General features: G+C 54.4%; 3 protein-coding genes across 7 annotated transcripts; 1 reads left to right on the forward strand and 2 right to left on the reverse strand.

Moving 5' to 3' along the window:
* Positions 1-498: 498 nt before the first annotated feature.
* COL8A2 (collagen type VIII alpha 2 chain) lies at positions 499-7,805 on the forward strand (the record flags this gene model as incomplete). The annotated part of the gene is made up of 2 exons (XM_080632531.1): positions 499-664; positions 5,884-7,805. The coding sequence occupies 2 exons, from the start codon at positions 499-501 to the stop codon at positions 7,803-7,805; spliced, it is 2,088 nt and encodes a 695-aa protein (XP_080488657.1).
* Positions 7,806-8,561: 756 nt separating this feature from the next.
* ADPRS (ADP-ribosylserine hydrolase) lies at positions 8,562-17,023 on the reverse strand (the record flags this gene model as incomplete). Of its 4 annotated transcripts, none has more annotated exons than XR_013958287.1 (8): positions 8,562-8,789; positions 9,121-9,328; positions 13,393-14,011; positions 14,494-14,594; positions 14,684-14,868; positions 14,977-15,184; positions 16,002-16,098; positions 16,786-17,023. XR_013958287.1 is itself a non-coding variant. In XM_080632567.1 (6 exons), the coding sequence occupies 6 exons, from the start codon at positions 17,021-17,023 to the stop codon at positions 13,719-13,721; spliced, it is 1,122 nt and encodes a 373-aa protein (XP_080488693.1). In that variant the 3' UTR covers positions 11,868-13,718. The 4 variants fall into 4 exon arrangements, 1 of the variants encoding a protein (XP_080488693.1); XR_013958288.1 differs by having other exon boundaries at positions 8,762-8,784; XR_013958289.1 differs by lacking the exons at positions 8,562-8,789; positions 9,121-9,328 and adding an exon at positions 11,029-11,866.
* A 694-nt stretch (positions 17,024-17,717) lies between these two features.
* Positions 17,718-23,121, reverse strand: TEKT2 (tektin 2; the record flags this gene model as incomplete). Of its 2 annotated transcripts, XM_080632284.1 has the most annotated exons (9): positions 17,718-18,044; positions 19,000-19,079; positions 19,306-19,449; positions 19,881-19,988; positions 20,325-20,439; positions 20,985-21,128; positions 21,649-21,854; positions 22,459-22,584; positions 22,966-23,121. In XM_080632284.1, 9 exons carry the CDS (start codon positions 23,119-23,121, stop codon positions 17,774-17,776), a joined length of 1,350 nt encoding a protein of 449 aa, XP_080488410.1. In that variant the 3' UTR covers positions 17,718-17,773. The 2 variants fall into 2 exon arrangements, with proteins under 2 accessions (XP_080488410.1, XP_080488411.1); XM_080632285.1 differs by lacking the exon at positions 19,881-19,988.
* Positions 23,122-24,062: the final 941 nt, after the last annotated feature.

Genomic DNA, 24,062 nt, shown 5'->3' on the forward strand with positions numbered 1-24,062 from the left:
GCTCCCAAGTGCACAGGGCTCCCATCCTTCACCCTCTGAGTGAGCTCCCATCGCTGCCCGCAAAGTGCCTTAAAACACAGGGAGTCTCAGGCTCCAACAACGTGGTTTGGGTCCAGCACCCGTTTGGGAGATGCTGCTCCTGAAGAATTCCTGGGAAGATGCGTCCCCTAGCTGCTCCTGAGGCAGAGAGAGCTTGGCTTTTGCTAGAGGAGACCCTGCTTGCCTGAGGGATGCAACACAGGAATAACCCCGGACACACAGGCACTGGGGCAGCCTCTGAAAGGCTCTGCTGGTCATAACCCGTGTATTCATTGTGCATCTTCCAGGCGGCGCGTGGCGGGAAGGGGAACGGGTCCAGGGCATCTGTGGGCCAGAAAAAGGCTCCTGCTGGGATCCTTCCCAGGCTCTCAGCTGATCCTTGTGGGATAGAGGGTGCAGATGGGGGCTGCGGTGCCCGCTCTCACTGTTGCTTTGTCCGCAGGAGCAGAGGGGAACAGGATGCTGCCGGACGCCGTGGTGCTGCTGCTGGTGCTGGTGATGGTGGTCGGCCTTCGCTCGGCAGTGGGAGGCGGTGTGGGGGGCTATGCCCAAGTGAAGTACATGCAGCCCATGGTGAAGGGACCCCTGGGACCCCCCTTCCGTGAAGGCAAAGGGCAGTACCTGGGTAAGGGACGCACTCTGCGGCGTGGGGGGGACATGGGGACGTGGAGAAGGGACTGGAGCATCCACAGCCATCAGGCACTCATCATCCCCTCACCCTTGGGTCGCAGGGTGCAGCCCGGGTGGGTGCTGCTGCCCAAAGCATCTTTGGCCAAGCACAGAAGAATGGTTTGGCTGTCCTGAACTCAGTGCAGGACGAGGATGGGCACAGGGAGAGGCTCACTGAAGTCGAGCACCCCTGGGTCCCTCCACCTGGGGGCCAGTGCACAAAGGGGACCCGCAAGCCTTTTGCTCCCATCCTGCTGCACGCTTGCTGGTAGCTCTGAGGCACAGCCCAGTTGCTCTCCATCCCTCCCTCTCACTGCATGTTAAACCTGAGCTATCCCGGAAAGGCTTTTTCCACTCCTCCACCTATTCCATTTTCCCTGTCTGCGTTTCACACCAGCTGGGAAAGGAAAGAGGGCCAAGGCCAGAGCTGGGACCCAGCCTGGTGAGGGAAGAGCAGCAGAGACGTTTCCTCCCTTGGAGAGCAGCAACAGAAACCCCACAAGTGTTAAATCACTGCCCACTGAGCTCCATGTGCTGTGCACAGCCAGGGTAAGGCACTGCTGCCAACCCAGCCCCAGCCTTTCATAACCTCCTGCCCTGAGCTCCCCTGCCTGCACCCTGAGCCCTGCCTGCACATTGAGCCCTGCCTGCACCCTGAGCCCTGCCTGCACATTGAGCCCTGCCTGCACCCTGAGCCCTGCCTGCACATTGAGCCCTGCCTGCACCCTGAGCCCTGCCTGCACCCTGAGCCCTGCCTGCACCCTGAGCCCTGCCTGCACCCTGAGCCCTGCCTGCACATTGAGCCCTGCCTGCACCTTGAGCCCTGCCTGCACCCCGAGCCCTGCCTGCACACCATCCCCTACCTGCATGTTATTAGTACATGGCCATTTCCCCCACCTTGGGGAACTGCTCAGGGCTCTGTGCAAACAGCAAGCATTGAGTGTGACTGAGGTTCTGCAGCTCTCTGCAGCTCATCGGGGTGCCCCTTGTCCCAGCATCTCCCCGGGGCGCACCCAGGGCAGCAGCAGCACCTTCACTTCAAGGATGCTTGATCCCAAACACACAAGTCCCAGCACTCCCCCCACATCCAGCTGCTGCTGGCAGCACTGTGGGATGGGGCAGTGCAGGCGCTCAGGTGCCTGGATCCCCCAGGCCGGTGCTTTGCCCTTGGGAAGAGCTGTTGGAGCCCTCCCCATGCGTTCACACAGACCCAGACCCTCCAGGGAGCCAAAGTCTTGGCTCTGGGAGGAGAAACTGGAGCAGGCTGGGCTGCGGGTGCCTGATTTACTGCTGGGCGGAACGGCTTATCAGGAGTTCAGCTCAGCACACGTCAGAAAGCACACAGCAAAACCTGGCGCCGAAGCACGCTGCGACCCCCCTGCCTCCCTGCCCCCTTCCCAGCTGTTGTAAAGCTGCTCCCTGAATCCCGGCCAGAGCCAAAACCTTCCAGCGCAGTGCAGGAACGCTTCAGCTGCTGGTGGGACCGGATTCAAATATCTCCCTGCTGGGTTTCCTTCTTTCCCCCCCTTTCTTCCTATGCTTGTGCTGCCTCTGAGCACTGCTGCCTGCTAACCATGGCCGACTGAGCAGTGAGTGTGCCTGGCAGCTTGCAAGTGGTTTGGGTGCAAGCTTCACCAGGTTAGACAGGGCTTAGAGGAGACACTGAGGCAGGGCAGAGCAATGGAGTGCCCCGGAGGTTACTCTCCTAAAACGCCTGGGAATGAAAGGACAGCAGCGGGGATGCCGGCAGCGGGGATGCAGGCAGCGGGGATGCAGGCAGCGGGGATGCAGGCAGCGGGGATGCAGGCAGCGGGGATGCAGGTAGCCACCAGCTATGAGGCTGCACAGAGGCAGCTGGGGAAGCCGGTGCCTCCTGGGTCCTACTGAGCTCCCATCTCTGCTTAACCTCCAATTTGGCCTCCTGCCCTGCTCTGGGGGCTCACTGTGAGGGTGCTGGGCCGTGCCGTGCCCCTGTGTGTTACCCCTGCGCTGTGTGGGACCCCCCTGGGCTGCCCCTGGGGCTGGGACCCCTCATGGGGGGGCTTTCATCAGCCCGCGGGTGCCATGTAGTGAGAGGCAGGGCTGGGTTCCTCAGGGTGCCAGACTCCCCAGGAGCACAGAGGCAGCGCTGGGCAGGAGATGCTGCTACACGTTAAAATGCTAAGAGCATTTAAGTATTCAAGATATTTGCAGAGCTGGGTTTTATTTTGGGTTGCTTAAAGCCAGGTCTGTGCAGGTAAATGGCTCAGGGAGCCCATCATTTCCCTGTGCATGTGAGGAGTCAAGTCAGCAGCATCCCAGCTCAGGGCAGAGATAAGGCCCAGGCGATGCCTGGGGTTGGGGTTTGTGCCAGTTCCCCTCTAGTAGCAACACCAATCACCTGGGAGCACCAACCTCCGCTGCAAAGCTAAAGGAGCACTTTTCACCTCCCCAGGCTTGGGCAAGCTCAGTGCCAAATCATTGCACAACCTCTGCTATCAGGGATCCAGCATCCCCAGAGCTGGGGGCCCACAAGTGCTGCTGCTTTTAAGGACTCAGACGTGTGATCCCTGTGGGGCTGCTGCTGCATGCATGTGGCCAAGAGGCCTCCAGATCCCTCAGCTCCTGCTAACGGAGAAACCTTGTTTGCCGTTGTCATGCTGTGCTCTGCAGCCTGCTGCCATCTCACCACCACCCCCTTGCACGGCAGCTCTCAGCAGGGCTGCGGCTGGGTCCTGTGCTGAGCCTCCAGTAGAAGACAGGATGAGGGATGCAATAACACCAGGGCTGTGCAGTGTTCCTGTGAGCCTGTGAAACTCACTCTCACGAGACAGGGCTTGGCAGCAGCACTGGAACAAGCTCGGGCAGGCTCTGCCATGGAGCAGCCAACCTCTCCTTCCTGCAGTGTCATCCGGCCGCGCTGGCCAGACCCGCTGCTGGCTGCTCGTGGCTGGGAACCACTTCCCATCTTGCTGGATTCTTCCTCTGTTGGCCACTCTGTGCTGCTGCGTCCCTCCTGCAGGCGTGCAGGGGTGAACACAGCAGGATCCCACCTGGCCGTATCCATGCTCCTGAGGAGGTAGAAAGCTTGGTGGTACCAGGAGGAGAGCTCGCAGGGACTGTGCCTGCTGCTTCCCCTTCCCGCTGCCCCAGCTGGCTCCTTGCATTAGCATTCATGGCAGCTTTGTTCATGCTTCCAGGGGAACACAACCCCATGCTGCTGCTGTGAAATGCAGCGCTCCCAGACATGTGTCTGTGGTAAGACACGGGCGTTTGAAATCGGACACCAGCGGGGCTGCGCTGCCCCAGTTTCTCTCCGCTAAGGGCCCCGGTTTGGTTTCCCCGTCTGCTTTTTTGGCCGCCTGCAAGCTGGCAGCTCTCGCCTGGCGCTGCTCTCCGCTGCCTTGTGTGAGAGCGTGTGTGTGCTTTTCCCTTCCTCCGCGGGCTCAGCTGTAGATCCTTGTTCTGATTCCATGCAAAATGACCTAGAAAACTCATTCTTTTCAAACCATCGCAAGGAGAAAAAAAGAGAACAAGAAAGGCAGAGGGGGAAACCACACTGAACTCATTGTCTGGAGAAATGGCTTTTTCCAGAATTCCAGAAATCTGCTTCAGTGCAACCCTTCCCATCTGCCTTTGCCTTCTTTCCCACACCGTTTTCTGGGGGAAGGAGCAGGAGGTTTGCAGAAATCCAGTGGCAATGTCTTGACAGACAAGTATTTCCTCCATCCAGAGAGCCAAGTGACCTCTATCACACCCTAGGATGCGGGCCAGGCTTTGATTTACAGATAAGCTCTGAAAACGTTTCCAGTGCCAGAAGGAAAACAAGCAGGCATCAGGCTTGGGAATGGCCAGAGCTAATGGCTGGGCTTAGGAAAGGTAAAGCCACCTCTGCGGCACCAGTGCCTGCTGCTGCCATGGTTATTCCTTTCACGTGTCTCAAATCTCCCCTAATCTCTTCCCGTGGACTGGAAGCTCTCTGTGGTGGCAGATCCTGGTGCTGCGGGTACCCAGGCTCAGCTTGCTCAGTGCCCAGGCAGAGCTCAGGGACCCCCTTGCCCCCTCCTCAGTTACACTGGGGCACCATGTTCTGCCCCAGCCTAGACACGATCCATTCCCATCCCAGGCACTTGGCCATACAGGTCTGTTCCCAGCTGGAATGATCTACCAAGATGTCAAAGCCCTTTCCTCTCCCATTTCCCATCACAGCCACTGCCAAGCGTGTCCCTAATTACCAGCTTCCCAAGAAACACTCTGTCAGATTTATTCTTTCTCGCCCATTCCTGGTGTCACGGGGGAAGCAAACACCCAGCCGCAGGGAGTTCTTTATGCTCACGTCTGTGCTTTAAGCCCCGAGCTGCGGTGGGCATGGCATCTGCCTCTCCTCGCCTTTGTACTCTCTCAGCCCAGTAGTTTCTTTCTTGTATCCGTTTGCAAAAGAGCCCTATAAATTCGTTAAATGTCAAGTGGTTCCAGCCTATTCCCAGCTGGGCTGACTCATTTGGACGTAACCGAGGTTGCGTTTCCCTCGAAGCTGTTGGCTTTTCCTCCATCCTCAGCACTTTTTAATTCTCTTTGGGGAGTTTTTCTGTGTCTTGCTGGCCCCGGGAGCTGAGCCAGCGAGCACCGCGGGCATGTCTTAACCCATGCACGAATCACCTCTTTGGTCTCTTCAGCACATGTCCAAGAGTTTTCTTGTTAATCCAAAAGGATTAAAGGTCTCCTGAGGCCCTGGACCCGCGGGATGGGGTGCAGGGATTATCCTCAGTCTTGGCTCTGTCACCATCCTCTCAACTGAAGCCAGGCAGGAGCGACCAAATCCCACGGTGCTTTCGAGGCCTCTGGGAAGTGAGGCAGCAGAAGGGTTGAATCCAGCTCCTAAGAAAGCCCCACAGTGGGTCAGCAAAGAGCAACACCGCCAGAGCCGACGGCAATTGCTGCTCTTGTTGACACCCTCTGTGGAGGGATGGAAGGAGTCAGGCTTGGATTAGTACCCCGGACTCTGGGCAAGGTCTTGCCTCAAGACAGTCCTGCTGATGTGGTGGGCCAGGAAGCCCCTGTGCCCATGTTGAAACAAAACCATTTCTAGAGAAGGGCACTCTGGCAAGTACAGATCCTGCGGCTTTAACACCCCGAAGGCATCACGCACCAGGCACGCTCGGTCCCACTAAAGCTCCGTGTCTCCTCTCCCCACAGACATGCCACCGCTGCTGCCGATGGACCTCAAAGGGGAGCCAGGACCACCAGGGAAGCCCGGCCCACGTGGACCCCCAGGGCCTCCCGGCTACCCAGGAAAACCGGGCACAGGGAAACCGGGAATGCACGGCCAGCCCGGGCCAGCTGGGCCCCCTGGCTTCTCGGGCATTGGGAAACCTGGCATCCCAGGGCTCCCTGGAAAGGCGGGTATGAAAGGGATGCCCGGAGCCAAGGGCGAGCCTGGCATTCGAGGAGAGCAAGGGCCAAGAGGACTGCCCGGCCCCCCGGGGCTGCCAGGGCCAGCCGGCATCTCCGTCAATGGGAAGCCGGGTCCCCAGGGCGGCCCTGGCTTGCCTGGGTTTCGAGGTGAACCTGGCCCAAAAGGGGAGCCGGGTCCCCGCGGAGAGCGAGGGATGAAGGGCGAGAATGGTGTGGGGAAGCCGGGGTTACCGGGGCCCCGGGGGAACGGGGGCCCTCCTGGCCCTGCAGGGCCTCCAGGGCCCATTGGAGTTGGAAAACCTGGCCTTGACGGGCTGCCGGGTGCACCGGGGGAGAAGGGCGACATGGGCCCCCCAGGTGGGCCTGGCATCAATGGGGAGCCCGGCCCCATGGGGCCCCGGGGCCCCCCTGGCATTGATGGGATCGGTGTCCCAGGTGCTGCAGGGGTGCCAGGGATACAGGGTCCCATGGGACCAAAGGGAGAGCCTGGGATCCGCGGCCTCCCTGGTTTGCCAGGCCCGACGGGCTATGGGAAGCCGGGTTTGCCAGGCCTGAAAGGAGACCGTGGGCAGCCTGGGGTGCCTGGAGCCATCGGCGATAAGGGGGAACCTGGTGTTGATGGGGAGCCGGGAGAGCCAGGTCCTGCTGGCATCATCGGGCCACCAGGCCCACCAGGGTCCATGGGCCTGCCGGGCAAGCATGGGCTGCCTGGATCCAAAGGGGATGTGGGGCCGAGTGGGCCCCCAGGAATGCCGGGGATACGCGGTGACCAGGGCCCCAGTGGCTTCGCAGGGAAGCCGGGGGTGCCGGGAGAAAGGGGCCTGCCCGGGTCACTGGGACCCCCTGGCCCAATGGGCCCCAAAGGGGAACCAGGGTTCATCGGCCTCCCTGGGGTGCCAGGATTAACGGGTGGCCCCGGGCCGAAAGGGGATGGTGGGATCCCGGGACAGCCTGGGCTGAGGGGCCCCTCTGGCATCCCAGGCTTGCAAGGACCTGCAGGTCCCATGGGGCCTCAGGGGCTACCAGGGCTGAAAGGGGAGCCCGGGCTCCCTGGGGTTCCCGGTGAGGGGAAGACCGGTGAGCCTGGCATGGCCGGACCCATCGGCCCACCGGGAATGCCGGGCACGCCGGGGCTGAATGGGCCACCGGGCCCACCGGGGCCACCCGGGCCGCCAGGAGCACCCGGGGTGTTCGACGAGACCGGCATCGCGGGGCTGCACCTCCCAGACGGAGGCGTGGAGGGAGCCGTGCTGGGGAATGGGAAGCCAGGGAAGCCGCAGTACGGCCGAGGAGAGCTCTCCGCCCGCATCGCGCCAGCCTTCACCGCCATCCTCACCTCCCCATTCCCAGCGTCGGGCATGCCGGTCAAGTTTGACCGGACTTTGTATAACGGGCACAACGGCTACAACCCGGTCACAGGGATATTCACCTGCCCCGTATCCGGCATCTACTACTTTGCCTACCACGTGCACGTCAAAGGGACCAACGTTTGGGTGGCGCTTTATAAGAACAACGTGCCTGCCACCTACACCTACGACGAGTACAAAAAGGGTTACCTGGACCAGGCCTCGGGCAGTGCCGTGCTTGAACTCAAGGAGAACGACCAAGTCTGGGTACAAATGCCCTCGGACCAGGCCAACGGGCTGTACTCCACGGAATACATCCACTCCTCCTTCTCTGGGTTCCTGCTTTGCCCCACATAACGGCTGTTGGGCACGTTTCCTTTTCTCCCACGTTAGCCATAAACTGTCTTTTTGTTTGTTTGTTTTTGATAAAAAAGTTTAAAATTAATACAAAAAAGAAAAATCACTGGGAAGAAGGCGCGAGCCGCTGTGGTGGGACCTTGCTTCACGCTGTTTGATCCATGAGTCAAGAGGGTAACCAGAAAGGAGACATCTATCCATCTTTTTTGGGGGGATCGAGAAGGGAGGCAGGGGAGTGACTTCCTCAGCAAAGCCTACTTGGAATAACTTTTACCCTAGTGACTGTACATCAAACCCAGGAACGTGCTTGGGATGGCAAGGATCTGGCTCTGCAGCAAACTGCTCTGTGATCCAGAGGGTCATCTGGAAGAGCAGACCCTTCTGGTCTGTAATCAAGTGCCCTCGTTTCCCATTTTGAGTACAAGTGAAATAAATACAGCTGTTGTAATGGATAGTGTATTTGCTAACCAACGCAGGGGTGCCAGGCACTTAACACAAACCTCTACAGCAGCAGAGATCCGTGATGGATTGAGAAATTTCCTTCCCAACCCATCAGATGCCCAAGTTCTGGTCTCACTGATGCCTGTTCTTTCAGACTGTGCTTTGCAGCAGTCTCTCTGCTTCACTCCGGATTCAGTGTGGTTGGATGTATAATCATAAAAAGTGGAACACTTTGCATAAGCACCTTCTTAGAAGAATTAAATGTTATTTTTAACCCTCCTCCTCAGCATCTTTAGGAATAAAACCATCCAGGCACTGGCATCTGAGAGGATGACAGACGACCTATTCCAAAGCCGTTGAGGGAAGCTGGGACCCCTGTGATGAACAAGGAGCCTCTCTTGGGTTCATTCATCTACTGGCAAGTCCCAGGGCTAGTTCTGTTCTGTCTCTTTGCAGCTCAAAGACTTGCTTGGCCTCACGAGCATCTTTACTCTTTGAGAACACAAGGATGGCACTGCGAGCCCGGCTTATGCTGCTTCTAGCCTGGTTTGACAGAAAGTTTAGTTGTGCTTCCTTGAAAGTGCCACTTACGGACAACTTGCTTTTACTGTCTCACTATTTCGGGATGTGTAAACTCCCCCCTTCCCCTGGGGATCTTTTAATTAAGAAAAAATGAGCATTCATTCTAACTTTCCATTCAGTCATTTTACCACGGTGCTATTATCTACTTAACAATGTTATTTACGAGTCTAGTGCAATATGTACCTGTCAAAGCACCAGTCCAGGTGCCAGTCTGTGACTTAGGCTAAAAGAAAATAATCACGTTTGTCTGTTGTTACCACTTTGTCTCACTCACGCTTGAAATGTTACCGACCTGAGGATGAGCTGGAAGGTTCCGGGAGAGGTATGCACGATCCTGACCACTTGGCTGCTCTGTCATTTGGTAAAGGGAGCACCTGAACCCTGTTGCTTGCAGCCTTTCTCATGGTAGGATGGTTGTTCTCATCCCAGCGATGGAGGAGCTCGCTGCTGAAGTTAATCCACACGTGCTACGCACTGTGTCCCTCTGCAAAGGCACAGCCCTGAGAAAACAGCAACAATTTGGTCACCAGCTGAGCAATTATTGCCCTTAAGTTTTCCTACAGCCTGTTCAATGGCCAAAGAAAGTGTAGCAAGAGTGGGGCTTGGGATTGTTCTCCAGATGAACTGTGCAAGATATTTAAATAACTTTTCTATTTCTGTTTCTGTTTAGTTTGTTTTTCTCATTAAGCCTGTCCTGTGTTTCTGCCTCTTGCCATCCAGGGCTTCCTTTTAAAACACACCTATCCCTGCAATTAAGAAACACAGCAAGGAAACGTACAGTTAAAGGCCAGTGCTTCAGCTACTGCCTGATTGAGGCTGGCTTGTCCCCCTCCCTGGGATTTTCTCCCCATAAAGCTACAAGTTTTGTACAAAGAAGAAACATTCCCAAGCTGAAGGGCTGCCCCGGTGTCTGATCCTGCTGGATGTTTTCGGCTCCCAAAGGCAGGAGGGTGTCAGGACCATCTGGGTTTTGCTCATAACAGGTTATTTCCCAGCAGGAACAGCAGCCTTACAAAGAGTCCCTAAAATGAGAAGTGGAAGCTCAGATGTTTTCTTCAAGCCCAGGCTTGGGAGGGCGCTAGGATGGGGCCTGTGTCTCCTTTACTGAAGCTTCTTTCCTGTGGAGAACAGCCAAGGACTGGAGCGGGTGCCAGGCCAGGCCCTGGCCAGCAGTGGGGCTGTTCCCACTGCCCACACTACCTGCAGCAGGGCCAGGAGCTTCCCACGCGGGGCTGGGAGCTTCATCCTGTTACTCAGCAAAGCGACTTATTTATACTGTGTTCTAACCTCCATTCCCTCTCTTCTTGTTCAGTTTTTATTCTAAACTTCTTGTCCTAGCTGGCAAAAAAGCAATGATAAAATTACTCATTATAACCACACCGAGACATTAACTCCTTCAGTGCTGTAGATATTGTTTTGCAATTATTTCACTTTCCCTTCATGTGCAGAGCATAAACCATAATCAACCTTCCGCAGCTATATAACCTCTTACATTTACACAGCAATTGAAAGGCAAAGATATAACATGCACATAGTTAGGCTAGAAATAAAACGATGCACAGGATGAGGGAGGCTGTTCACTAAACTGGACACTGTCAGGAAGAGGTTTTATTCTGGAATACTGAGTATGTGATATTCGCCAGCAGAAAGGATTATTTTGTCGTGTGTGTGAGCGCATGGGATTTTGGTTTCAATCACAATAGTAAAAAAGGTTGGGTTGGATGAAGTATGTCTATTTTTAATTATGAAAACTGCATTACAATGTGCATTTTTATATACAAATTCTTACTATTTTTGTTAAATTTGCCTCTAGTATCTTCATTTCTAACCTAGTATATAGAGGTTTTTAGTTTTGTAAATACTACATGCACTGTTTGTCATAGTAAAAGTTGGTTTAAAATGCACTCTTTTTGTGATCAGAAACTGGCCTTCTCTTCAGAACTAAAACTGCAGTACTTGATTGTATTGACAAAACATCAATAAAACTTATTGTATAAAAGGTGGGCTCAGCTGTGCCTCTGTCCTGTTATTAATGGGCTCGCTCAGCCTTGCTAGAAAGACCATTCATAGATATCTCTCATGCTGTTTCCTTCTCAAACCCAGCCTACCTGTTCCCAGATTTGCTTCATCAACCACATTCTCCTATAAGAAGGTACTGCTGTTTCTTGTGATTAAGGACAAGAGTCCCATCTCAGGAAGTTCATTTTAGAAAAGGATGAAATCCAGACCCTTCCACACCGGCCACTGTAACTTGCGGAATGTCAGGCAAAGTGTTGGGGATTCCCTTTCCCTCCTGTTTTCCACCATCACACTTGCTTTCAGTATGTTACACGACCTCATCCACAGCCAACCTTCACATCCTGAGCAGCAAAAGCAGCTCAGTAACACATGGAGGAAATGGTGAATCACCTGGAGCAAAACACTTCCAGAGGCTACAAGCACAAAGAAAATATGTTTTCCCACCTGATTTCCTACCTGGAAGAGGAGCTGCACCCTGTCACAGGTGACGCTTCTGGAGAAGCCTGGCTGCCACATGGGCAGACTCCTACAAAAGGGGATGATGAAGAACAAGTGGTTCTCCTGCCACCAGTGGTGGGAGCATCCAGCAGCCACCCTGGTCCGTGCGTAATCACTGCACATTGCGCTCTGCCAGCTGAACTCCTTCCACGTGCTGGTCCTCACTGCAAATGCAGCGTGCAAAAGAAAAGGGCCTCTCCAGTAAACCTCTAACTCCCATTATGGCTCACGGGCAAGAAGGGCTGCCTGACAGTGGTTTTTACAGCAGATTTCCAGTACTCAAACTCACCCCAAATGAAGCACAAGTCCTGGCTACACGTGAGATGTCTCCGTCCAGCACCAAACAACTTCTCCTCTGCTTTCTACAGATTTCAAGAAGCCAAAGCAAAGTAGTTTCAGGCTGAGTCCTAAAGTGAAGCACAGGGTGGGAAGAAACAGCCTGGCGATTTTCATACAACTCCTCTTGTCATTTAGTACAGAAGCACAACTTCACGACTTGAATGAAAAGACAGGAGCAGTGGCTAATAAACAAAGATAACCAAGTGACTTTATTTCTTTCCAAGGAAGCCAGAGCTCAGTGTTTGAGTACACACTTCAATTCTGCCCTCAAATGAGCTGTCTATTTTCGAACAGGAGCTATTCCACTCTTTGTGAGTTCCCAACATTTACAATTACAAAGCTGCTTTAAAAGGAAAATCTCTTTCTTTAAATAATCCCATGAATATGTCCACACTTGTGGCAGAACAACGGGGAAAACCCGACTTTGTGCCTCTCTGATCTGCATCACAATACATAAATATACAACAGACCGAAATTCCACATGCTCTCAGAACAAGAATTCGCTTATACAAGGGAAGCCCATTACAGTGTCACACAGAACAAGGGCACTAGGAGGAAGCAGACTACAGGAAGAATGGGAACGACCTAGTTTCCCACAGCCAGTGTTTCCACACGTGCCTGCAGCCTGACACACACCACCACCGTGTGTGATACCAGCAGGGAGCAAGCAGGGAACAGCCACAAGGAATACTAGAGCAGTAATAGAGAATTACATGGTCACAGTCAGGTTTATAAGCATTTCCATATGGTGACTGCTTGCCTCTTCCTTCCTTTTTGTTTTCAATTATTACACAGCTTTTCAACCCTTTTTAGATGTGCCAAGCTATTGCTCCCTTTCTGACCAGCTCCGCTACGCAAAGGTTTCAGATGCAAGACTCTGGAACAACCCAGCTTTGCTAGAATGTTCTCAGCCACCAGTACCAGCTTCAGATGCACAAATTGCTTGAACTTGGATAAATTCTCCCCTAATTAACTACATTTTCCTTTATTTTCAGACGATTCTTACCAAGCACAGAGTTTTACAGCTGTAAGAAGTAACTCCTGCTTCCTGCTGAGGTAGTTTCTGTCACTGACGGCAGCAGAACCAGGAGTTCAGTGCTTGTTAAACACCAGGTTTCACAACTATCCTCACCCACAGATTTAAACAGCAACTCACTTAGTGCTCTGGACATGCACGGGACAGCAATAAGAACGCAGGATGCACAGATTTGAAACAAAGGAGTAGCTGCAGCAATGTGAAAGCCAGCATGTAAGGGAACATAAAATGCAATAACTGAGGATGGTGTCAGGTAGCTCGCAGAGCAAAGAGCAGTAACGAGTCCCACTCCCTTCCAGCAGCAACAGGGACCCTGCATGCACCAAAGGCATTTCTCCCAGCACAACCAGCAATGCAAAGGAAGCCCTTCTCCAACCTCTGCCACTGCTCATTCTGCTTTTAAGGAAGCAAACCTCCCTGGGACATCTACAATCCAGCATCCTCACTCCACAGGAAGGGGGGCAACCCCTGCTGCACGCAGGACATCCTCCAGGGAAGTACCTCTGACAACTCCCACCTCCACCCCTGAACTGGTCAGCTGAGTGAGAGCTGGTCTTTTAAGAGGGGTGTGGAGCCTATCAAAGCCACTGCAGGACAGGCCACTGAAACAAAGGCCACAGCACAGTGGAGCAGACAGAACCAGCAAGAAAGTCAGTAAATTCAGACACCCACCTAGTAACTGCAATGACAAAATGGCATAATGGTGGACAAAGCAAGCAGCAGGAATCTCATGAAAAACTAGATGCCCCCGTACACTTCAGAGGAGATGCACCCACTGTCCAGGTGTCACATGCAGCCCCTTCCCAGCCAAACTGCAACTGAAGGGTATATCCCCTTTCTTCTGAACCAGCTTGTGCTTCCAGCTCTCAGCTCACAGCAGCATCTGGCTCAGGTGGAGGCTCACAGGTGTCTGCAGTGTGGATCCACCACCAGATCCTGACCAGGAAAGCAGAGGTGACCACCTGCCTTTGCCTTCCAAAACACACTCCCCTTGGCGCTCAGAGCCGCTGGCAATAGAGTTCATACATGCTATTTGCCAGCTTCTGTGTCTCTTGAAAAGCTTCACAGCTCTCCTCCCAACTTGGGGGTATCTGTTCCTCCCCATAATAAGCCCCTGCAATAGCTCCTGCCATGGTAGCAATGGTGTCTGTGTCTCCACCCAGAGAGATGCAGTAGATGATGGTCCTCTGCAGATTGTTGTAGTCATCAGGAATGTCTGGGTCAGCCTCCATACAGCGCAGGAAGGAGTAAATCGCAGTAGGGACAGACCTCAAAGCGGCGATGCCATTGCCTGTAACAAAGCCAGGCATCATCAGTGCTGCAGAACATTCCTGTCTTCCTTCCCACAGAAGGCCCTTTACCCTTCTAACCACAGCTTCCTATTGTCAGTTGCTTTCACTACTGGTATTATGACAAGGCACACAAGCCTGCATCTCTAAGAAGCTTGGCCATACACATCTCCTCATTCCCATCCAACATGAAGATCTGACAGCCATTAAGACAAGAGATCTTAGAATACTAAGAAATATTATGCACAATTAAGTTTTCCTTAGCAAGACATTTCTTCCCCACCTGTACAAAGAGGGAGTCATTGGGTCAAGACTCAAAATTACTGGCTGGTGTGCACAACAGCATGTAATTTTCTAGCACGTTCTATGCCTACAGGCAGCAGAGGCTGAAGTGGCAACCTGTGGGAGGACACGTCAGCCAGGCTGGCTGAGTCAGTCCTGCTTTCAGCTCTTTCCTAGTACTTAGAGTAAGAAAGGTACTTACCCAGTTCAAACAATACATCTGCTTTTGGAACACTGCTGAGTTCCAAGAATTCCTTTATTTTCTTTAGGCGCCTTGAAAAGGGTAAATCTTCAAATCCCAGCCTGGACACAAAGAGTACAATGGAGAAAAGAGAATGTGAACTCAGAATAAACTGTACACAGCAGAGCCAGTGCTCCCCACAGCTACTTACGCTCGTGCGTCAGTAAGAGACTTATCATCTGCCTCTACATCTTCCATGTGGCTAATGAGCTGCTCCAGGAAGGTCTCTTTGCTGACCTCTCCCTGCAGGGCAAGATGCACAGCCAGGGCCTGCAGGATGGCTCCGTTGTAGCCCAGGGAGTTGGCATGGGTCAGTTCAGCACTCAGCTTCGCAAACTGGGAATGAAAACACATCCTTAGCAAGCCTACCTGAGAGGTCCTGCTCAGCCTGGTCTGACAGCAGCACTGCCAGAGCTGAGGTGCCCGCAGGAGCAAGCACGGTACCTTCTTGACATCCTGGACATCAGAGTATGTGAGAGAGATGCCTGCCACCCTCATGGCACCACCATTGCCATAGGAGCCTTTCCCATTAAACTGGGATCTTGCTGGTTCAAAGACATCGCTGCACTTGGGGCTCAAGAGCTTCTTGAAGACATTGACAACAGCCATCCCATAGCCCCTGTTGGGTTCCTTCTTGTACTCCTCAGCAAACCTGGTGTGCATGAGAGAGCAGCAGGTGAGGAAAAACACAGGGGGTATTTGGTCTGTTCCCAAAGTTTGTACAGAGGCTGTCGATAAAGTGAATTAATTCCATGACAGTCAGGGTCCAAGTGATTCAGTTCTGTAGGGAAAGAATCTGATTCCCAAAAAATCAGTGTGAAAGGAGGAAAGGGTGAATAAACCATCACCTCTCACAACCCACTTGTTTCCCTCTTGACTTTGCCTTGAAATAGAAGCAAACTGGAAACATTTCCATGGGTCACAACCACAAAGAAAGTCTTTTGTTCGAGTTCAATGGAAGAGTTTTCTAAACAAATAAATGTTCTCCCTTAAGTGGAACCAAATGCTCCCAGGGCCCTGGATTCAGAAAGGAAATGGATCATAAACAAACTGCAGCTGACCTCACTAATACTCGCTAACTTAATTAAGGGAAGTACAAACATAAATAGCAACAAATAAACATGAAAGAAAATGCTTCTGCCATTTCTAAACATCATCTTCCACAAAGGTGGATATATACACACAGCTGCAACACAGCAAGTCCTATCCTACTTCATTCAAGGCAGGCTCTGAACCTGTGCTAGAAGGAATGCTGCTGCTTGTTCCCGGGCAGTGCACAGCACACAATGAATTACAGGATTAGCCATCACTTTCCTATTTTCTTTTCCCCCTCCACAAACTAGCAAAGACTTTGCCTCAGCCCCTGCCCCCTTTCACAGAACATTACAGTGACTGCTTAATCATAAGGGTGTTTTGCCTTCACTAGTAAATGCCAACACTCCGGGCCCTGAAGCTGCTGCAGTCCTTACCTCTTGGCCATATCAACTTCATCAAACTCCCTCTTGGCCAGCAGGGACTGCACCACCGACCTGCTCATGGCTGTGTCGTCCGTGTATGAGAGCGTTTCTACAACAGAAGGTCCAAATGTAATGTGACCACCCAGGGACAAACTCTGCCCCTCTCCGTCCCCACTGCCAGCACCTCCCTGTTCTCCGAGGCCCAATTCCCTGTACAGCTGGATTAAAACACTACCAGAGGTTGCCCAGCACCCAGCTTGTCACTGGCTGTGGTCATCAGAGTAAGAAACACGGCAAGAGAGATGCACCCGCAGCAAGAACGAGACAGAGTGCATTTACAGATTAGTAAGAATCAAGAGGAAGTGTCTGATACCCAGAGGCATGTAAGGACAAGTGAGACAAGTCGCTTTCTCAAGGATCTCACAGTGTATGCTGATGAGAAGAGAAAGGACTGTTGCATTTCTGGACACGACTGCAAACAGAACCCCAACAGGAATGCATCATTGCTTGCTAAGAGTTAAATAAGCCTTCTTGTGCTGCCCTTACTCCTAATCTGGGTTTGGTACCTCTGCTCCTTGCTGACACCCCTGCACTGCGATACCCCGGTTCCCAGCACCATACATGAAACGCGCCTGGGGGCACCCATGGGTGTCCGGGGAGGTCCCCCGCTGGGGTGAGGGGCAGGACCGAGGGCACCCACGCTTCAGAGGTGCTGGGGGGGGCACCCTAAAGCCCGAATCTGTGGGGTGCTGGGGCCAGGCCCGACCCCCTTCCCGCTCCCGGTGTTCCCGCCCACCTCTGCGGGCGCTGCCGGCCGCTTCCCCCTCATCAGGCGGCCCGGGCGCCGGCTCCAGGCCTCGGAGGAAGCTCAGCAGATCGGGCAGCTTCACAACGCTTCTGCCTTCGAAGACGGCGCCCAGGCAGTCACCCAGCAACGCCCCGGCCAAGCAGCCCCGGAACCGGCCGGGTCCCGGTCGCGGCCGCGCCGACGCCCGCCCCGAGCCTGAGCTCGACCCCGACCCCGCCGCCGCCATCTTCTACCGCGCCGCCGCCGCCGCGCTCCTCCGGGCCACCAGGGGGCGACTGCCGCGGACACCACCCCCTGGCGGCTTGGAGGAGCGCGGCGGCTGGGCGGGCCCGAAAAAGCTGGAGCCTGATTTCCCAATGGATTGGGAAAACGCTGGGTTTTATCCTTAATTCCTCGTTATCAGCAGTGAGCCCCAGCCTGCCTTCCCCCGGGGAGGTTGCCGAGTATCATGTCCCACTTCGGGGAAGAGAAGCAGGCCAAGTCCCGGTCCCGGTGCAGACACTGGCATTCCTCTTGGGAAGAACGTGCCTGGAATAGCAACAGTAAAACTGAAGCAGAACCCAAGCCCTGCAATTCCTTGAACAAAGCCGGTGCCGTAAGGAGGCAGAACAGGCTCCATGGAAGCACTTGCTTCCACCACGGTGTCCCCCCCCCCGAGGGGAAATCCCAACCTAAAGCTGCACAACCCCAGGGAGCTGGGAGCGGGGACAGGCAGCGAGCGGCTCCGAGGGGCTGCCAGCCTCACCCCGTCCCATTCCCCAGCCCTGCCTCGCACCCTGAAGGGTTTCAACCACTCAGGAGCCCCGATGGGTTCAATCCCTGCCATGAAACGCTTCCAGCGCTGTCAGATGACAAAGTTATCCTGGGGACAGACTCTTTTTATTGTCTGCAATGCTCCTGGGAGCATCACACAGGGACTGGGGGGGCACAGACAGTTATATAATAAACGCGGAGGAGGGAGCAGGGTTCCGTTCTCCTAACACGACACAGATGTCCGCTTCCCTCCATACAGAACGCAGTCAGTAGCGCTCTCTTTCACCAGCTCCTGCTGCCCGTTTGTCCGCGCAGGGAGGGCGCAGGTTGTGGCCCTGGGGAAAGTCTCAGCCTCCGGCAGAAACCTCTCAGAAGGGACCAGGAGCTTCCTCCGGGTGTCCATGCACTTGTTGTCCACCACCAGGGAATTCGTTTTGTAGCCAAGATCTGTCCGAATGCGGTGAAGTTGTTGGTAAAGAGCATCCAGGGAACCCCTGTGAACAAGAAGTGAAAGGAGTTGGGTTCAGGCACCACGTTCACTGCCCAGGTTGGGTGGGAAACACCTGATTTCCCACTTTCTGGCAGCAGCAATCTCTGTGCAGCGTTTGCCTTCGCATGAAGAACAAAGGCATGAGGCAGTTCTTGGTGCTGAGCAGCCCGGTTTGGAGCTGGGAGCAGCGAGCTCATGTGCTTCCTATGAAGCATACTATGGAGCCAAGCTGAGAGAGCTGGGCTTGTGCATCCTGGAGAAGAGAAAGATCTGGGAAGAACTTACTGCAGCTCCAGTGCCTGAAGGGGCTACAAGAAACCTGGAGAGGGGCTTGGGACAAGGGCCTGTAGGGACAGGACAAGGGGAATGGCTTGAACCTGCCAGAGGGGAGACTGAGATGAGCTCTTAGGCAGAAGCTCTTCCCTGTGAGGGTGCTGAGGCACTGGCCCAGGGTGCCCAGAGAAGCTGTGGCTGCCCCATCCCTGGCAGTGTTCAAGGCCAGGTTGGACACAGGGGCTTGGAGCAAGCTGCTCTAGTGGAAGGGGTCCCTGCCCGTAGCAGGGGTTGGAGCTGGATGAGCTTTAAGATCCCTTCCGACCCAAACCATTTGATTATGCTGCCCCTGGAGTGTGGCACAGAGATGCGCCCAGCCCTTCCCCTTCTTTCTCCACTTTTCACCCCTTATTTTTTCCCCTTTTAGGACTGTCTGTGCCCTGTGAAGCCAGAACCAAGCAGGGACCATGGGAACCCTGTTTGCCCTTCCACCACAGGGACCTCTGCTGCCTCACCTGCACCACACTGCCCAGCCCAGCTCCCCACCAAGCCCCAAGAGTTATTTCCACTCCTGAGCTGAACAGACACAAGCTCTAAAACACAGCTTCTGGAAGCGTGCAAGCTCCAGGGCTGCTCACACAGGCAGTGCTGGGCCACCACACTGCCCCAGAGAGCAGGAGACTTACTGTGACTCTGCCAGCTTCTGTTTGAGCGCACGGATCGTTCCCTCCAGCTGGTGGACCTCATCTGTTAGCCCATACTGGACCTGTGAGGTGGGGAGGGAGAAGGCAGTGAGCAGGGCTGAAGTGTTGTTCCCCAAAGCCCTCAGTTCTCTCCCTCCCCTGCTAGCCTAGCTGCAGCATTTATTTCCTCGCTCTGAGGTGACTGTAGGACCCAGAGTTCAGCCCCACTGTAGTTTTCTCCAAATGCATCCTCATCTTTCAGATCAAGCCCCAGGCCCAGCCAGTTCCCCCAGTCCCTCCTGGCAGGACCTGATCCTGGCAGAGGTCTGCACGGGGCCGATAGGTGCGGGTCTCCAGGCGGGTGTGCACCACTTTCAGATCCTGCATCTTCCTCCGAAGCTCTTCCTCCAGGCGTCGGATCTCCTCCTCCATCTCAGCAATTTCCTCCAAGGTCTGAGGGTATAGACAACTATCATGAGGGACAGGCAGGGATACAGACTGGAACACAGCCCCAGGCCTCCCAGGCTTTTACTGTGCAGGGAATAGATTTTATACAAGGGCTGCTGGGCTTTCAAGTGCTGAACCCCACTGCTTTGTAGTTTGGGCTTCTCACACGGCCCAGGCATGGTGCTGCTGGTGGTTTATGGCCACAGCAGCTGAGACCAAGGTTGAAATTAATAGGCCAAAACCTGGCACTACTGCTGAGAAGTCCCCGAGCAGCAACTGTGACAGCTGAAGGAGGTAGGATGCTGCAGGGATCACAGATGTGCCCCTTAACAGCTCCCATGTGGAAACTATGCTCAGGTTAAATAGCTTTCCACATAACAAACAGCCTTTTGGGTTAACCCAAGTTTGTGGTTGATAACCAAAGAAGCAACATTTACATTCTGCTCCTGCCATTTCAGTTCATCATAGGCTTTCTCCAGGTCTCTAATCCTCTTGCGCAAGGCAAACTCTGTAGCTACACGCTGAGCCTCCAGCTCGTTGTTTGTCTGAAGAGAGAACAGGCTCCAGTCACACACATCTAGAAGATGTTTCCTTCCCAGCTGCTGCTTGCTGGGTTGGGACAAGCCTATGAGCAAACCCAGCTGAGTTCTGGCTGCCATGCAGCCCCTGCAGCCAAAAGGCAGGGAGTGATGGAGAGGTACATGTCTCCCAAGCTGCTGACACCACTGCAAGCTCCACAGCATCATCAAGCTCCTCTCTTATGAGAGGCCTATGGGTCAGTGCTGTCTTTTCAAAGACTCCCTTCCCCTGGCCACAGCACACGCCAGCTCATTCTCCCCGTAGGATGCAGAACTTCTGCACCACCAAAGGGACTAATTTACCTGGGCAATGGCAAGCACTGTGGCTTCTCGGAGCTCAGCAGAGGTTTTCAGTTCTGCCTCTGCACGCTCCTTGTTGCTCTGGCTGTTCTGTTCCCACTCATCAACCGTAGTTGATCTGTGAACAAAGCAGCAGTTATGAAAATGAGTATTTGCAAGACAGTTCAAAAGGGACCACCTGCTGCAGGCCGAGGTGGCTTCGTGCAGCACAAAATGACTCAGGAATTCTGGAGGTTGTGTTCTGTGTTATTTCCTCACACCAGCAGGAAATTGCTACCCCATGGCTCCTGCACTGAGCCCAACAGCTGCTCAGAACAGAGACACATCCAAGCCGTGCTATAAAACACCGAGAAAGTGCAAATGGGGAGCAACACCCCCCGATAAGCTGTGCCAGAGGCTGGTGCCATGCTACTGGGTAGCCAAGCATGAGGGAGGCAGGGTGGCAAGTTCCTCTGGTTTTGTGGTGACAGTTTAGATAACTCCCAAAAGTGTGTGGCCTCACAATTCAGGAGCCACAACAAATCCCAGAAGCCAGTTCCTGTTCAGACCTGTCTCCAAAACTGCATCCATCAAGCTGGGATAGAGCACAGAAGGAAAAAGCATCCCAGGGCTCTTTGAGCACCAGCACGGATTTGGCCACACAAGGGCAGGTTTCTTCCTTACCCGTTTGGGACCCGAGTTGGGTTGACCTTGAAGGAGATACTGGGAGAGTTTATGTTGAGGGATAAGCACATACGATCTAATTCCAACGCTTCCATCTTGCACTGGTGGTCACTGCTCAGCTGCTGGCGAGCTTCTTGTAAGAGGCTGCAGAAAGCAGGGCTGAGGTCAGCAGTGAGCATGCCAAGGGGGAGGTAGCTCAGACTTTCCAAAGCATTCATCACCACATCAGCCCTTTTCAAGATGAGTGATGAGCTCCTGCCCTCCCAGTGAACTTGGCCCAACTGGGTAGAGCAGCCTGCCTGGCTCCCCTATGCTTGCTCCAGCATGATGCTGCTGAGCTGAGCTGCCCACCCTCCTGTTGCAGGGCAGTGACCCAGCATGGATTAGAGCCCAAGAGCTCTACCACCTCCAGGTCATGAACCAAGGCAGGTGGCACAAGGCATCTGTCTGGGCCAAAATGTTCCAAGGATGCTGATGAAGTCTTTCCCCTGACATGCTCTACCCTACAACCTCAAACCCCACAGACATTGACAACTATCCTCAGAGGCTCCTCCGAGTGGTTCCCTGCCCCTGGCCTGCTTGCCACTGCTCAGCATGGCACTGGAGGCACGTTAAACTGCTGGGAGCAAGCAAGGAGGACAGAGCCCGGTCACATTTGCCTCACCAGAGCTGTTCGAAGGCTTCACTCGCTTTCTGCTGCAGCTCTCTCTTGGCTTTCTCTATCAACTTCACCTCCTTGTGCAGTTCCTCCTCCACAGGGTCCCTCACCACATCGATGGCGCGGCGGCTCTCCCGGAGTGTCAGGCACTCAATGGCAACGTCCAAAGACAGGTTCTTTGCCTGGAGGGCACGTTCTGCTGCTTCCTTCACCTGGAAGAAGCAACCTGGTGGGTGGGTGCAGTCTCCTTCAGGGATGGGAGGAAGAAAGGAAGGGGAACCCGCTGATACCCTTGTTAAGAGGGCTTTGCACTGCCTGTCTTGACAGTTCTGAAAACTTTTAGCAAGCCTGGAATGAAAATCACAAGAACCAAGCACATTGGTCTTCTAGATCTGCATTGCCCCTGGCTAGAGTCTAATGACTGCAGGAGCAGCACCTTCCGGGTTTAGAACTGAAAGAATCAGAGAGAGGTCCCACTGCTTTCCTCTATTTAAAATCAAAGAGTTGTGACTGATGCTGCTAACACATTTCTCATCATCCTTCAGAGCTTTAAAAAACCCCCAAACAACGAAAACAACCCAAAAGCCCAAGCATGAGCATGCAATGCACAGCTCCACCAAATGGCATGGCTTAGCCAAGAGCACAGTGATATGCTTTCCATAAAGCCATTTCATCAGGTATGGGGTTTGGTAGACCTGCAATAAAACCCCTCGAACTCCATATGGGCTTGCCCATTGCAAAAGAAAAGCCTCAATTATTGAACATCCCATGTTGAGAGCGTAAGTTGATTCCCAGCCATCTGTCTTCCCAACATACTTTGGCTAAGGCATCGATTTCCGCATCTACATCTGCAAGGCATTTGTCCAGGGTCTCCTTCCATCTGTTCACGCTCCTGATACGTTCAGCCAGGCGGGTTCGGTTGTCGTGCTCATCCCATTTTGCCTGGAATTAGAGGAGAAACTCTTGTTCTTAACTTGCAAATGTGAACATTGCCGAAGCTTTTCCCTATTTTCAGGACTGACTGACCCCTCACAGAGTACAGCACCACGGTGCCATTCGGTCTGATTATCATCCACACGAGCAGACAGCACAGAAAACAACACAAGTTGTGAGGGATCCAAGAATCACTCCCAGGGATTTCCTGACAGTGCGTGAGCATCACTGCATATGGGTCTACAGGAAATGGAAGGATTCAGCATGTTCTGTACAGGTACAGCCTCCTCCTGTCCCCTCCTCCATACACCCAGATCTTGTCACAACCCCATACTCCTCAGCCTGCTCTTCTGGCAAGCCTGGCAGCAGCCTCCCTGCCGCACGTCCCACCTGGTTGCTGGTTTCGTTGCGGAGAGTTCGTGCTTCCTGCCGGACTTGGTGTGAAGCAGACCGCAGGCGCTCAGCCTCAGCAGACAGGAGCTGGTAGCTGGTGAGCCAGTCTGGCACGGTGCACCGCTGCCCCGGCTTGACGCTCAGCGTGGCCATGGCCCTAAGCAGGGGACGGAAGGGGGGGGAGAGTGTTGTGTTTATTCACAGGAATGCATTGGAAATGGAGGTGCAGCCGCAACCTGGAAAGCTCTTCAAGAGAAAGGCAGCAGCAAGCTCTAACCTCACATACAGAACAGTGCAGACCCGTGCCCACACAGCAGGGGAAGCACGGGGGTAGGAGATGGAAGCCACTCTCTGTCCCAGGCCAGGAGGAAGCCCTGGAGAATGGCGTTGTTCACAGAGAGACAAGGAGCTGCTCACTGCACCATCTCCCATTGGTATTCATTGGGCCTGGACAAAATGGCTGATTACTGCTCCTGTTACACGGGTGTAGGCTCAGCCCAAGGCTGCAGCCCCAGGGGAGCTGAAGGCTTTGCAGGGCCAGGATAGCACACAGCCACCCCCTTGGCTACCCTGCACAGCCCTGCAAAACCGGCAAGAATTGCAGAGAAAACCCCCAAATCCAGAGTCAGGAGGAGACCCGGGGCAGAGAACCTGGCTCCAGAACATCCCCTGCCTGGGCCTCCCCAAGCCCTCTCAGGCACGGAGCTCCTTGAGCAGCCCCAAACACACCAAGGACCGCTGGGGAAGGAAGGAAGCCTGACAGCCAGGGCTGGGGCTGCGGGGCCACAGAGGTCCCAGAGCCCTGCGGGGCACAGGCGCCCTCACCCTGCCCGGGCTCCAGCCGGCCTGAGCAGGGCACCCACCCCAGCTCCTCCGTGCCGGGGCCCTGCTGCTCTCTTGGGGCCCGCCCCGCAGCTTTCTCGGCCTTCCCCTCACCGCCAGGCCCCGCGGCCCGGCCCCGCTCCCTCACCGGTCTCCTCAGGTCCAGTCCTGGTCGCGGTCCCGCTCCCGCTCCCCTCACGGCCGCCGGGCCGGTTGCCGGTAGCGCGCGGCCCCGTTGCTAGGCAGCGCGGCCGGGGCTCCCCCGCCCTCCC

This window comes from Psittacula echo (assembly GCF_963264785.1).
Source record: "Psittacula echo genome assembly, chromosome: 21".
NCBI lineage: Eukaryota > Metazoa > Chordata > Aves > Psittaciformes > Psittacidae > Psittacula > Psittacula echo.